This window comes from Dipteris shenzhenensis, chromosome 1 (assembly GCF_047967505.1).
Source record: "Dipteris shenzhenensis isolate YYH24624 ecotype China chromosome 1, Dip_SZ_1.0, whole genome shotgun sequence".
In the NCBI taxonomy this organism is placed as follows: Eukaryota; Viridiplantae; Streptophyta; class Polypodiopsida; order Gleicheniales; family Dipteridaceae; genus Dipteris; species Dipteris shenzhenensis.
The window spans coordinates 47,112,852-47,128,698 of NC_141596.1; the positions used below are offsets into that span (position 1 = coordinate 47,112,852).

The 15,847-nt window shown below is 44.5% G+C and overlaps 1 protein-coding gene across 2 annotated transcripts in view; it reads left to right on the forward strand.

Annotated features, from left to right (window-relative positions):
• Positions 1–15,847, forward strand: part of LOC147905943 (ATPase GET3B-like) — a 221,915-nt gene that overhangs the window by 196,272 nt on the left and 9,796 nt on the right. For both annotated transcript variants that reach the window (XM_087375746.1, XM_087375739.1), the window contains 5 exons: positions 14,915–15,025; positions 15,209–15,283; positions 15,394–15,462; positions 15,580–15,645; positions 15,753–15,830. In XM_087375746.1, coding sequence (XP_087231872.1) covers positions 14,915–15,025; positions 15,209–15,283; positions 15,394–15,462; positions 15,580–15,645; positions 15,753–15,830 — 399 coding nt within the window. The remainder of the gene's footprint in view (positions 1–14,914; positions 15,026–15,208; positions 15,284–15,393; positions 15,463–15,579; positions 15,646–15,752; positions 15,831–15,847) is intronic.

Below are 15,847 nucleotides of genomic sequence, written 5' to 3' on the forward strand. Positions count from 1 at the left end.
AAACCGTCCCAGATAAATCTGACAGAAAGGATGCTGAAATCTGGAAGACCACGAGCCCTGGTGCCTCCCCGAATCTGCAACCGGATGCGCAGTCAACGATAGAGGCTGTACGGCTGCTGACGCAGTCCGTACGGTGGCTGCAGGTGCAGGCGCAGAGCAGCTGCAGGTACAGAAGCAAGCGAAACAGTCCGTACAGGCTGTACGGCTGGCGCTGTGACTGTACGGACTGGTACGGAACTTTGGGAGCTGTGCAGGGCTGACGCAAGCAAGGGCTGCAGCAGAGAAGCTGTCGAAACTGGGCGCAGGCTGAAGGGCGAGGCGGGCTGGCACAGATCTCAAGGTAAGATCTCGAATCTGGGGCTGCTTGTGGGTTGCCTAGCACCCAGCCCCCACCTATATAGGGTGCAGGGCGGCCTAATTTGGAAGCTAGGCCTCCAAAGAAGGCTGAGCCCCTCCAGCTTTGGAGGGGTGCTTTTACGAAAAAAGCACCTGAGCCCCTCCAACTTTGGAGGGGTGCTTTTTTCGCAAAAAACACCTTCCTCCTGCCCTGCTTCCTGCGCAGGCTGCACGCAGCCCTAGGCGCAGGCTGTTCGCAGCCTGTTGCGCAGGCTGTGGTCAGCCTGTTGCGCAGGCTGTCCTGCCCCTACAGCCCCGCCTAACTGCGTCCTTTCTACTCCCCGCATACTCTACTCCCAGGCTGTCAATTTCCTGCCCTACTCTCCTTCCTTTCTGCTCTCCTTCTCCTCCCTCAGACTTCTCTCTGTAGCCTTCAGAATTTTCGATTCAATTTCACTCCTCTTCTTCCTCCTTTTCCAGATATTTCCTCACCCCTTCTACCCCAGGTAGACAGCAAAAACGCAGCAGGAAATCTCGAATTTTAGGGCATACCTGGAAGAGAAATCCGTCAAATTTCTCGTATCAGAAGTTCCTACCTCAGGAGTTGGCTCTGATACCAACTGACACATCCCAGCACTCCTGAAACCCCTGATCTGCAAAATAACCACACACAACATCAGAACTGAGCAGGCTGCTCACCACCCAACCGTGACATCTACGGGATGTGATCCCGAATCAGAAGATGTCCCCCCGAGCCACGAGCTGAGCTACTGGCACGAACTCCCAATCAGATCCCAACCAGCCTGGTGTCCCATACCACCAGGTGGCGCTGTGAAGCCCTGGATCTGCCACTGGGCCTTGGGCTACGCTAAGATGCAGGCGCGCGTCCGCGACACAATCCAAGATCAGACCTAGCACCTGGGAACGAGACTTGCTCCCAACTGCACACTGAGAACTGAACCCCCTGGGCCTCTTTTATAGACTCGGGCCCCGGCGCCAAAAATAGCGAAAACCTATAAATAGTTCGTACCCTTGCCACTCAACCCGAGAATCAAGCCTGCCTAGCTCTAAGCCTCCCCAGGCTAACCTGAGCTAGTTCTGTGTACCTAGTACACGTCAGATACCGATCCGTGCACATGACAAGTAGTAAGGCCTCTGTGTAAATGTAGACATGTGTTTATGACCCCTAATGCTGTGTTCTTGTTTTCTCTCTCCCTCCCCATCTGTTCTCTACGTGTATCAGGTTCGTTGTTGAGCTCCAAACACGCTGTTCGGAGTTTCCAGCCTCTAGACGATGTTTACTCCCATCTGCTATTTGCCCCATAGCGCTGCGATTGAAGTCTCTAGCCAATTTCAAGCTTGTTTCCAAAGTGCGATTTGACACGAGTAGCTGCGTTTTGTTCTGAGAGATGAGTTTGTGGTGTGGTTAAGGTTTCAGTGGTATTAGAGCACAGTCTAGGCACTTTCCTTGGTGGCAACGATCCAAAGAATTCTCCGTTTAAGCAGGGATAGCAGTCATTTCGAAGAATCAACATATCTTCAGTCCGTAGGAGGCCCCTAGCTCATCGCAATTCAGTCCGGGCTGCCATACACTATATTTTCTAATTTTTGTGACCCAAATATTGGACTAGTGGTTGAAGCATACAACCAAAAGCCACTCCTACTCTTACTTCATCGTGTATCGGGCCAGCTCCCATCTTCACCTGTAAGTGTTTACCTCCTTGAAACACGAGGGTGTGATTTCTAACACATGCATGTTGGCCTGCATGTGGGTAGGACCCTAGGAAAACAAGGAGCAAGGTCATGGGTTGCTTGGTGTGCTAGAACCCCTAGCAGGTAATGCCTTGGGGGTAAAAATTGTGGTTGGGTCCAAAGAGGGGGCAAAAAGCCCCAAGGATCCAAGGTTGGGCCATTGGAATGGGGGGCAAGGGGCAAATGAAACTTTAAGTTGGTCATTGGTTTGACCCGATAGGGCCTAGGGGCAAATTAAAGACCCGTGGGGAATTTTTTAAAACGTGGGCTGCCATGTGGCATATTCCCATGCTTGGGATGCATTTGGAAAGGTTGCCCATGGAAGCTCCCAGGAAGAATTACGAAGGAAAAAGGTTGTTGGCTGATGGGCGACGGGGGAGGAGCTATGACGCGGGCTGAGCATATGCACATATGAAGGCTTCATAGGGCCTTAGCTTGACATTGCGAATGCTTGGCTGCCCACTAGGGCTTCTTTCATTGCTGACAGACTATGGGCAGAGAGCTGCTTGGGCGTTGTATGATCTATGTAAACGCTAAAGAGGTCTTGGCTGATTATGAGCTCCTACGCAGGAGAATTGCTGGGGTGCTGGGTGCCAGTGTTGGCCGTTAAAGCCTTAGTCGAAAATGCTGTAGGTGCTGTGGGACTCGTACGTAGCTGTAGTACGCTCTTTCCTTGACTGAAGAGTTTGGTTTGGTTGGAGTTGTGACTGGCGGCTGGAACAAGGTAGCTGATTTCGAATGAGCCGCTTGATGTGAGCATCCAGTAAGGCACGTACAAGCACGAGTTGGGGCCTTGCTGGTTGAGAACGCTGGTAGAGGGCCTGGTTACCTGCAGGGTCACACCCATTGGCTACTAACTGCTCTAAAAAGGGCCTGGCTGCGCAAGGTCTACAGGACACAGGTCCGGGTCTACTCATTGAGACCAGCCTGGTGAGCAGTGGTTGTTTTAATGTATCAGTTGAGGTTTGAAGGGCAGGATAATAATGGAATGAACTTATCTTTGCAAATTGTTCTGAAGTGAGTCTTTTGACCTCCTTTGCTTCCTTTGCTCACTAATTGGCAGGGTGCTCTGGTTGGAATGATCCCCATAATTCATGGCAGTGACCAATGTATAGTCAATAAGTGAGTTAGGGGCACTTTTCCCTCATAGAGGTTTCCCCCTCTAACCATAGTTAGGATCCCTAACTACGGGTAGTGGATAGGTTTAGGTTTTGTCACTTAGACAAAATCGTCACCTCTTGTATGTTTTCCTCTTATCTATTCTACGTTTGCACTCTTCTTGCTCCCTCTTGCATCCTTCATTTGGTATCAAAGCCTGCCTCTGCCTCTGGACCTAGAGCTCATCATCAAGCTTGCCTGTCTGCTCTTGGACCAAGAGCCCATGGCCTTTCAACACGGGAATCTGTACTTAGTCTCGACCTGCTCGTCCATACAACAGTACGTACATCCATACTGTTTGCCGTTCGAACACTACCATTGCACATTTTGTCGGTACAGGTCCCGCTCTCTTTGTCCGTACTGACGCCGTACACACGTACGGCCCTGCAGCCCCGTCCGTACACATACCATTCCGTACGCTGTCCCGCCATCTTGTACACCAGCCGTACGTCGTACGGTACCATTTCGTACTGGCGGATTCTACGTACAGTAGCTGTTGCCAGGGTTGCACGTGTGATTGTACTTGCTTGCAGCTGTCCGTACAACTCTTTGTGTTGTAGGTCTCTTTGCAGGTGCTTTTGGAATTTTGGGTGTGCTCATTTGCACACATTTGCAGTTAGATTTGGGGCTTTTGCAGGCAAATTAATTTTGGCAACATTTGGGCCTTTTATTCAATTTTCCCTCTTCTGGTTGCAATTACCCCCAAGAAATTGGGGCTTTTGTGATTGAGCTGCAATTCCTCAGTGTTCGAGGTAATTGGACACTTTGCAAGCAACTTTGGACTCAGATTGAGTCACATTGCAGACTTAGCAGTGTTTCTTGGCAAATTTTGGGCATTTGCAGGTTATTTGTTATTTGGGTGCATTTTGAGCCTTTGATAGGCCGAGACAGCAAGGTGTCCTTTGGTTTTGGACACACATTCTCCTATATTTGGGGCTTTTGGACTTTTTGTAGGTGTTTTGCAGGCACATTTGGCAGAGATTCAATTGAGTTTATGCTTTTGGGCTGTTGCATTTTGAGCCATTGATTGGCTGTTTTTTGAGCAGTGGGCAGTTTGCATCAATATCTCGAAAGGAATTTGTGCTGTGCACCTTAATTCCCAGGAAGGGAATTTTTGTTGGTATTTGCTGCATTTTCTTTGGCAGTTATGGCCCAGAACAATCCCAATGAAGTGTTGGAGTTCTCACACAGGAGGATAAGTTGGATGGTACCAACTACTGCTTATGGAGTTTTATGGTTCGCAATAGTTGGCAAACACTTATGGGATTATGTCAATGGGGATGAGACATGGCCAGAGAATGTGGTTGCACCTGCCACTTCTCCTCAACAAGGTGGAGGAAGTGGTAGAGGACAAGCTCAGGGTGCAGGACAAGTGCTAGGTGCAGCAGCTGCTGCAGTGTTGGCTCCCACACAGGAACAGAAAAGGTGGGATTCACGTGATGGACTAGCACTTATGGGATTATGTCAATGGGGATGAGACATGGCCAGAGAATGTGGTTGCACCTACCACTTCTCCTCAACAAGGTGGAGGAAGGGGTAGAGGACAAGCTCAGGGTGCATGACAAGTGCTAGGTGCAGCAGCTGCTGCGGTGGTGGCTCCCACACAGGAACAAAATGGGATTCACGTGATGGACTAGCACTTTCAGCTATCTTCCTTTCTGTCAAAAGGTTTATTATTCGCATATTCGGTCATGCAAGACCTCAAAGGCAACTTGGGATATTTTGGCGAGTATGTTTTGAGCCTGCAATGATGCCAGGGTCTCTTTCCTGAAGAGAGAGTTGACTCATACTCATATGGATGGGGTGACTCTATGTTTGAGCACCTCGCTAAACTTTAGGATTTGAGAGAGCAATTATTGAATATTGATGAGATCCTTCCGGATTCAGAGATGGTCATTACCACTTTGAATTCTCTTCTTGAGTCTTATCTTGATTTTCACTCTTCATTGAATTTGTCTTTGAGGGGGGGTGGCAACCCTCTCCCCTTTCATGAGTTGATAGGACTTTTGTTGCAGGAAGAACAAACCAGGAAGAACATGGCTTTACAAGTTGGTGAGCATGCCATGCTTTCGAAATTCAAGCCCAAGGGAAGGGGCAACATAAGCAACATGCAAATCAATCTTCACATCAGCATAAAGTTGATTCTGGACGGCCTTCTCACAAGGCTAAGAATGATGCAGAGAAGCCCAAGAGAAAGGGTGTTTGTCATAATTGCAAGAAGCCGGGTCACTACATAGGAGAATGCAAGAAAAGAATTGCCAAGGAAAAGAAAAAGGATTCATGTATGGCTGTCAGAGATTCAGCTCCTCATGCACATGATGGTGGTGATGCTTCAGCCAACTTAGTGGAAGAAGAGTATGCCTTTTTGACTTGCAGTCTTGATTTTGAGGTGGTTGCTCGAGATATTACAGCCACATTTGAGGATGACTCTCATGCTTTTCTGACTTGCAGTTATGATGCTTCTAAGGATTTATGTGCTTTTAATGTCAATGAGACATTGAATAATTGTTACTTTAATAGTAGTGCCACCAAACATATCACTTCGAGGAAGTATTTGTTTGATTCTCTGCATCCATCACCTGTTGGAAAAAGGGTGTCTTGTGCAAATGATTCGTCTTATTCAGTTCGTGGTATTGGTGAGATTGTACTTACAGCCACAGATGGCACAAATTTAAGAATTCATGATGTGCTTTATGTACCTGGAATCAAGAAGAATTTGCTTTCAGTGTCCTCTCTCAATAAAAGAGGATTTTAGGTTGTCTTTGAAGATGACAAGTGTGCAGTCTGAGATAGGGAAGATGATTATGCCTTGAGACTATCTTTCACACTGTTTCGTGGTCTTTTTCAGTTTGATGTTTTTGAGAGAAGATCAGATGATGCACTTGCAGTTTGTACTCCCACTATTGCTATGCAAAATGCGGAGTTATGGCATGCTAGATATGGGCATATGAGTTATGGCAGCTTGATGACACTTCAAAAACATTCTATGCTTGATGCTTTGCCTCCTTTGGAGTCACCTCCTCATGCCTGTGAAGGGTGCATACTTGGAAAGACGCACAGGTTTCCCTTCAAGAAGGATGGTGCAGTATGAGCTGTTCACAAATTACAACTCATTCATAGTGATGTTTGTGGTCCCATGAGGACTCCTGCGTTGGGTGGTTATCTCTATTATGTCACATTTATTGATGACTACTCAAACTACACTTGGGTCTATTGTTTAAAGAAAAAATCAGATGTGTTTAAGCATTTTCAACACTCTGTGGCAAAGGTTGAGAATGAAATAAGCCTCACGGTTCAGATTCTATGCATAGATAGAAAGGGGGAGTATATGTCTCATGAATTTGAAGCTTATTTGAAAGAGAAAGGCATCACACATCAGCTTACAATGAGGCTTACCCCTCAGCAAAATGGCAAAGCTGAGCGGAAGAATAGAACTCCTATAAAGATGGATAGATGCATGCTCACAAGCAAAAGGTTGCCTCACAGGTTTTAGCTTGAGGGTCTCATGTGTGCCAACTACGTTTTGAATCAGGCTCCCACGCAGTGGAAGATGCTATTAGGCAAGAGATTACAGAAATACATGCAGCCAAATCTGTTTCCAATTGGCTGCTCCAAACTCTCAGGGAGAGTAAACTTGATGCTTCTTTGGCTGGTAGAACTCGTAGTGCAGCAAGGCACGAAGGGGGGGCTCTTTTTGTTGAATCAGCTTATGCAGGCACTCTTCTTGATGAGGAAGAGCCTGATACTTTTGAAGAAGCTAAGGACAATGTGCATTGGATGAATGCCATGCAAGATGAGTTGCAGTCCATTGAGAAAAAATAGACCTGGAATCTTGTGGATTCACCACCAGGAAAGAATAAGAAGGGCATTGATTATGAGGAGACATTTGCTCCTACTTTCAGGATGACCACTATCAGATTTGTTATTGCTATGGCTGCACATTTTGATTGGAATGTTCATCAATTGGACATAAAAACAGCTTTTCTTAATGGAGACTTATTGGAAGAGATTTATGTCCAAAAACCTCCTGGCTTTGAAATTTCGGGTAATGTACATCAAGTTTGCAAGCTGAATAAAGCTTTGTATGGGCTGAAACAAGCCCCACGTGCATGGTACTCCAAGATTGATGCCTTTCTGACCAGCAAGGGGCTTTGTAATAGTCCAACTGAAAGTACCCTCTACATCAAGAAGGATGGGGGGGATATTTTGGTTATTATTCTTTATGTAGATGACATGCTGCTCACAGGGTCACATGAAGAAAAAATTGTAGATTTCAAAGCTGATTGAAAGCTACATTTGACATGCCAGGTTTGGACATGTTACATTTTTATTTGGGGATCCAATTCATACAAGATAGACGTGGCATTATTATGTCTCAATCCAAGTATGTGCAATACATTTTTATTTGGGGATCCAATTTATACAAGATAGACGTGGCATTATTATGTCTCAATCCAAGTATGTGCAAAAACTCTTGGATCGGTTCAACATGCAAGATTGCAAGCCTACAGCCACTCCCATGGAGCCATGGCTGAAGCTTACTCTATATGATGCAGGTAGATGCCACACTCTACAGCTAGGCTGTTGGATGCCTCATTTATTTTTGCAATACTCTGCCCGATATTCAGTTTGCAGTATCACAGGTGAGCAGGTATATGCACGGCCCAAAGATATCACATCGGCAAGCTGTAAAACGCATCTTCCGTTACTTGCAAGGCACAAAGTCTTATGGCTTGATGTGTCCTAGGAGGGGTGACTTGCAGATGAATGCTTACAGTGACTCAGATTGGGCTGGAGATTATGACACTAGGCAGTCCACAAGTGGTAGTTTTTTCTTTTTGGGACATGCTTGCATTTCTTGGCTAAGTAAGAAGCAATCTATTGTGGCTACTTCCTCATGTGAACCTGAGTATAGGGCAGCTTTCACAGCAACAGTTGAGTGAGTGTGGCTACGCCGTTTATTTGCTGATCTTCACCTATCATTGGAGGGTCCTTCTAAAATTCTCATTGATAATTAGAGTGCTATAGCAGTTGCAAAGAATCCATGTCGTACATCATCACATTGGCATTGCAGGGGGATGTTGGAATTATCGCCATAATTCATGGCAGTGACCAATGTATAGTAATAAGTGAGTTAGGGGCACTTTTCCCTCATTAGAGGTTTTTTCCCCTAACCACAGTCAGGATTCCTAACAACGGTTAGTGGATAGATTTAGGTTTTGTCACTTAGACAAAGCCTTCACCTCTTGTATGTTTTTCTTTATCTTATCTATTCTACGTTTGCACTCTTCTTGCTCTCTCTTGCATCCTTCAGGTCCACAGTGGATGCTTGCAGTTCAAGTTAATGTTCTCGAGGTTGCAGGCAAACTAGCTATTGCTTGGGTATTTCAGTGAATCAGTTGACACCTGTGATAGTCTGGGGAGTTGTGTAATCTATTTGGGCTGCTAGCAACAACTCCAAGTTTTATGCAGGTGTTTGAACTGAAATGGATGCCTATTGCCATTGGGGTGTTAGAGGAGGGCCAAGTAAGGTTAATGCTTGGGACACTGATGCCTGCTGAGTGTGGGAAATGCCGTAAATGAAAATGAGATTGAACTCATTGTGTATCTATTTGCAAATCTCCCCATTTAGTAAAGAAATACTGAAAGGGGCGCGCCAAGGTTTGGGGCCAATCTATGTCTTTATCTTGGTGTAGGGGCACTCTAGCTCCCAATCTACAAGTTGTATATTTGCTGAATTGTTCATGTAATAGTGTTGGCTGACCCTTAAATTTATTGAAGGCCGGTTTCACTTCCCACATCTTGGTTTTAGAACATGGCAGTTCAGCTTCCCAACGGCCCAATTAGAAGGGCTTGTAACCAAATGATGATATTGATGAAGCCTTTGTAAAGAACAAAATCGAAGAGTTGCAGTTTTTGAAGAAAAATCCTCGATTTCAGCATCTTTTCAAAGGCCCACACATGTCTAAGCAGGTGACTGTTCATAGGGAAGTAAGCCGGCGTTGTTCCCCCAGTCCAATGACTTTCCGATATTGTCCTAGTTCTACAAAAAGAGGGAGAAGTCCACATCCAAGAGAAAAGTGAAGGAGATCTTCTACTTCTCAAAGTCAGCAGCGCACAAGAAAGTCATCTACTACGAGTTTTTGCACAAGTTCCTCTACTTCACGTCGAAAGCATTTAGAAAAGCCTTCAACACCCAAGGCAACGAAGTTAGGCGAGTCAGTTCGTTTTGTCACTTATGATGGAGTCTATGGACATTTGGAAAAAGCTATGAAGTTTATACACCAATCCGATTTGGTGTTGACAACTACGAAGAATCTTCTAAGCTTCACATAGTAAGTCTGCATCTCTCCGATATGGCCAGTGCATAATGGAGTGTACAATTTGCTGGCTGCAAAGCCCAAAACTTGGGTAGATTTCAAGAAAGTGTTCTATCGCCAATTCCTCTCAAAACAGCTCGTGGAGGAAGTGCACATGAAATGGGACGGTTTTCACATGCATGAAGAACAGCTTATCGAAGTTTATGACACAAAATTTTGGGATACCTATATGCAGGCTTCTTGTTTTTCAGAAATCTTTGACGAAGTATAGATGGAAAGTACAAGGCAGGGCTACCACTTAAGGTATGATCTTACGTGAACACCTTGTCTCATATAGAGATTCAAAATGTTATGTATTCGGCTTCCCTTGGAGTTCTTTTGTTCATCAAAGATCATCCTTCCTTCGAGAAATCAAAGAAGGGAGGATCAGAAAAGCAGAATTCGGTACCAGGAGGACGTGGTTCCTACACTATGGATGCTTCCTTATGGCCATAACTTTTAAAAACTGCTTAGCCATGCGGTTAGGGATAAAGAAGGAAGAGCTATGGCTGTCCCTTGATGCCCATTAGATTTTCTAAGGAGAGTCAGCACCTGTGCACTACTCATTGGAAAGCTTTGGATTCATATTCAGAACCATGTGGATCACGAGGACTTCATGGTTTCACCTTTGCAACAATTTGATGTAACTTTGGGGATGCCTTGGTTCTATTGGAAAAATGTGCATTTCATGATGCTTGAAAAGATACTTGTTTTTAATCATAGAGGCAAAGAACATCGCATTGTTGCTAAAGGGAAAGAAGAGACAATTCTTGTTGTTTTTTGCGGTTTAGTTGGAAAATTAATAAAGTCTTCAATTTCCGCTTATATGGTTTATGTCAAGGAAAAAGAACATCACATGGATCCTCCAGATCAATAAAAATTTCAGTTCTTAGATGCTCTTAAAGATTGTGTTTCAGATTCATTGCTAGGAGAGCTACCACTAGAGCGGCTAGAGGATCATGTTATGGAGCTCATTCCAAGAAGCTAGGTTCCAAATTGTCCACCATATCGCGGTGAGTGCAGCCCAAACCGAAGTTATCATTGCATAGGTGTAGGACCTGCTGTCCAACGGGGTCATTCGACCTAGTTCTTCTCCTTTTTGCTCGCTTGTGGTATTGCTTCAAAAGAAAGAAGGGTCTTATCGGATTTATGTGGACTACAGAGCCCTCAATAAAATGACCGTCAAGAATAGATTCCCATCCCATGCATCGATGATGTTTTGGACCGATTGAAGGGAGCCACTGTTTTCTGCCGTCTTGATTTAAAGAGTGGTTAGCATCAAATCAGGATTCATCCTCATGACATGTATAAGACGACTTTTCGGACAACTTTTGGGTTATACGAGTTCTTGGTTATGTCTTTGACAAATGCTCCATCTACTTTCAACAAGATGATGGACCCGATTTTCTGACCTTGGGCACACTTTGTAGGTACTTTCTTTGATGACATTCTTGTCTTTTCAAAGTCAGAAGAGGAGCATAAAAGACATCTAGCCATGTGTTTCAAGAACTCAGAGACGAATAGCTTTCAATCAATAGGAAGCATTCTTCGTAGATGAAATCCATAGACTTCGACACATCATCTCCAAAGATGGAATAAGGATGGATCCCACAAGGATCAAAGCCATCCAAGAATGGCCCGAGCTGAAAACAATGCATGAACTATGCATTTTTTAAGGTCTTTGCTCCTACTATAGGAGGTTTATTAGACATTTTGCTGATATTGCATGAGCTGACAAAAAAGTTTGCAGCGTTCAGATGGGGAGAGCGACAAAAGACAGCTTTTAACACTCTCAAGGAGAAGCTAACCAAGGAGCCGATTCTTATTGTTTGTGATTTATATCAGCCCTTTGATGTGGACTGCGATGCTTGTGGAGAGTGTGTTTGAGCTGCTCTTCATAAGAACGGGCATGTGGTCGCCTACGGAAGTGGGAGATTACGTGATGCCGAGAGACATATGGGGATATATGATATGTTGGCTGTAAACTTACTATCTGGAAATATACTCTGTTAGGGGGTGATTTAACAGTCAAGACGGATCATCAAAGTCTCATGTATTTGCTAACCCAAACTAAGCTTTCGAAAAATCATATGAAATGGGCAAACTTTCTGTCCATATTCCATTTTCAGATGCTTCATATCCCAAGAGCACAAAATAGAGTGGCGGATGCTCAAAAGAGTCGGCCTTTTAAAAGCTATTGATAATGGAATCTCAAAGTTTGCTTTTCGAATAGAAGAAAGTGTAGGAGTTCAAAATATCTTATCGGAATGGAAAGGGAAGATTTTCAAGAAAGTTGTTTGAAACTAGAAGAAATATCTTCAGTTAATTGAAACAATTATATTTCTATAAAAGATGAGACTCTTCTTCAAAAAGTCCATGTCATATCGTATATGGACAAATGTTTCAATTTTTATTTGCAATGTCTTTTGAGAGAGGTGAACTCATATGCCATAACTTTTGCCCCGGTCTTAGTTTCTCAAAAGGATGTGTTAGGAATATGGTTTCAAGGGGGAAAGCAAGAGAGCACACAAATGAAATCCATGTATTGCATAGTAAGAAAATGACTCAATACAATGACTTATATAGGTTAGGGTTTTTAAACCCTAACCTTAACAAATTAGGGTTTGAGACAAACCCTAAAATGACCAAAACACTCATAAACTCACATAAACTCCTAGACTGACACCTAAAACTCCGTATATCCAACATTCCCCCTATGGAGTGGGGGTGGAAGGTATGTGAGACACCTTCAATAGCCATGGTGACATAGGCTATAAGGACCCAACTAGTACATGGTCCCGAAACAATCTTAGAGGCAAGTAAGCATAGCTCACAGGCTAGTGAGCATGGTACAAAAGACTCATAGGCTTATCAATCATGGATGTACAAAGACTCAGTGGTCTAGTGATAACACGCCTGACCACTCATGGCAATATACATTAGTGGACTCATCATGGACCTCCCCCTCCCCCCTCCTTCCTTGCTGTAAGCAAGGGCATGGTGAACTGATGGAGCCTTTTATAAAGCAAGGTTTTTGGGGGGCAACCCTGGCAGAGAACCATTTATTGACTCAAACACATGCATAAAAACTCTTCCATTCAAATCCAAGCCAAATACTCCTTACAGAAAGCTTCACCAGCGATCTAAACACGCAGCAATCCAGTTCCGTGGATGCTCTATGGTGAGCACAAATACAGCTCCTACTTCTGTCCTCAGGTTGTGTGCTTCTCATAAGCTTCAATGACCATCTGTTGTGTGAGTTCCTTAGACAGCACACTCCAGCAAACCTGTGTTCTCCTACGCTGTAGGTATGCACCATGTATTGCTCTTGAATGTGTGAGGGATGCTTCTATTCTGAACTTCATGTTAGCCTCCACAATGAGGCCTTTTATAAAGGATTCCAGACTAGCTGACCCTGTCTGTAAAGCCAGCTGACCATCCACAGACTGGGCCGACCCAGTTGTGCTGATCTGACTAGGCCAGGCCTATACGAGACCCTCTTTTTTGCTGACCTATTAGTCCAGACTGCTGACCTGCTGGTAGTCCTTCCTGACCCTTGTCTGTGTGTCCTTTCTTGCTTGGTGCTCTTGCCCTTCTGCAGCTACCAGTGTGTCCATCTCCAGCCACACCTATTTGTGACAGATCCATGACCTGCTCCAAGTGGACCTGCAACAATTGCCATTACAGCATGTACCTACTGTTGCACCCTACATAATGTTAGGTTCTCTACATGCTGCTGTACCATCCATACCTCTTCCTTACAAGTTCTGGCCTCTGCACCTGCTAGTGCACTTTCCATACTTTTTACTGCAGCATCGGTACAGGTTTGTCCTCTTTCATAGCTTTGTTGCTAGCCCAAAGTCCTGGACTGTGTGGAAACCTACAGTGCTGCCCATGTGGCTGACCTGTGAATGTTTCCCTCCATCTAGATCATTCCATTGGCATCCTAACTTGATGCACACAAATCAGACCCTGAAACCCCCCATCCCTACATTGGTACCATATCCCTGTGCTCTCCTCATAGGGGGGATTTATAGGTGGGACAATGGACCCTATTTTCCAACACATCCCACGTGGCTAGGCCTCTCTTGCTCAAGCTGTAGCCCTGCTGATATGACATCCATCTCTGCTGCCGAGATGGAAACCCATCTTTCTTCTTACACCTAGTTTTGCCCATGTGGCAGTCCTCTCTCTTGCACTCATGGCATCTCTCCCAGGCCTATGGGCCCCAAAAACCTATACCAAGAAGCTGCTTGCTACTTTACAGCATTACAAGTGCAACCACTAGGGGTTTACTGACATGGACGTGCCTTTATGTGCTCTGTGTGTTCCTCGGGCTGCTTGTCCGATCTAGAAGGTTGAGCTAACTACCTGACCAGTCTCGCCAATTGCTAGCCAATCAATCAAATTGTCAATCATTAGGCTTGGACCATGCTCAAACATAGTGCATAATGCATCCATGAATGGAGCCTGCATGCTTGTAGCATCTGCTGATCTGGGCCCTCCTCATGGTGGGATGGTGTCTTACTAAATGCCGAACTGAGGCAAGAGTACCTGTAGGACTACTTTCCAACTGACAGATGCACCTGCTTCACAAATGCAACCAAATTCTAGAAGAAACCATGACATATATATAGATGAGTCAAATTCTAGAAGGAAGCATGATGTAGACAAAAAGAAATGAATCAAGCACAAGAATCTATCTACACTACATCCACGGTACTCAACACCAAAACATGTGTTGGGCTGAGGAAGCATGAGAGATATTTGGCTCGATGTCAAGTATGATGAACAGCTAGTTGGCTGTGAGCTTATACAGGGGAAAAAGTAAAGCGGAGTGCCTGCGGCTGCCTTTTATGCTGCTTTTTTTTTGTTTTTTTGTCGGGAACGGTTAACCCAATGCCAGACGTTATTACCAGTGGGTTGGAGATTGCAACGTTAAGCTCAGCTGGGGACGGATGGCACAAGGGTGGTGGCACCCTTCTTTCTTGAGCAGGGGTGGTTTTGTGCCTCTATGGGTGTAAATGGTGGTCTCTTCTAAAATCTAATTTCATTAGTGTTGGATATTTCTCAGAACATATATCTATGTCATTTCAGTGGATTTGGACTTTGTTACATTTGTGTAGTTTGTTTTAAAACAAAAAAAGTGATTCATTTTGATATTGAAGATGTACTGAGTGATTTTTGCTTTTTTCCTGACTTTCTCGTTTTGCGAAGTTGAAAGAAGCAATTAAGAATGGGAGGCAGGGAAGATGAAGTTGTATAGGTAGGACCGTCAGTGTGCTTATTTGTGTGATAATATGCACTAGATCAATCCTGAGCAAGCAAGGGCAGAGTTTCGTGCAGCTACTTCAAAAGATGGTGGTAGTGGTGTGAAGGACTTTATGGACAGTATGGGACTTGGTGGATGGGTAGAACAGGTAAATGAATTTTGTTCTATTTCTGATAGGTAAATGATTTTGTTCTATTTTGGAAAATAGTGCTATACTAAATGGTTAACTACTATTTTGATTCTTTTCTGGGTTGGATGGACATGATCCTGTTAGATCTGCCAAGATTGAGCCTTCCTAATGTCTCTGTTATCTGCACCATCCTTTGTTAAGCTAGGTGAATTGAAGCTTGGGGAACTGCTAGATACTCCACCTCCTGGGCTTGATGAAGCTATAGCCATTGCAAAGGTCTCAAATAAGACAACTTATGCAGTTGCAGTCACAAATATACTGGTTCTTGTTTGAAAATAGAGGATCATACAAATGGTGTCTGGCTTAGTTCTGTAATGGTTTTGCAGGTTGTCCAATTCATGCAGGCGCCTGAATATAGCAAGTTCACTCGCATAGTGTTTGACACAGCACCAACGGTCAGAAGCAGAATTTTGATTTAGTTAACTCGTCATCCGTTTAATAGGTGGAGTTTCTCAGGAAGATGGTGAACACTTTCTCTCGCCCTCACAATTGTTTGTATTATGATTTGCCAGGGTCATACATTACGCCTGCTTTCCCTTCCAGACTTTTTAGATGCTTCCATTGGGAAGATTTTGAAGGTAGATCCATAACCTTTATTGTAGTTTCTGATACATGTACGTTTGAAAAGCCTTGGATGTTGTGCATACAAGGTCCGAAGCTCAATTATTGGTTTATCTTTTGACAGTTAAAACAGAAATTATCATCAGCAACTGCAGCAATCAAGTCTGTGTTTGGACAATCTAGTGATGGAGGTGATACTGCGGTATATTGCCACCCTTT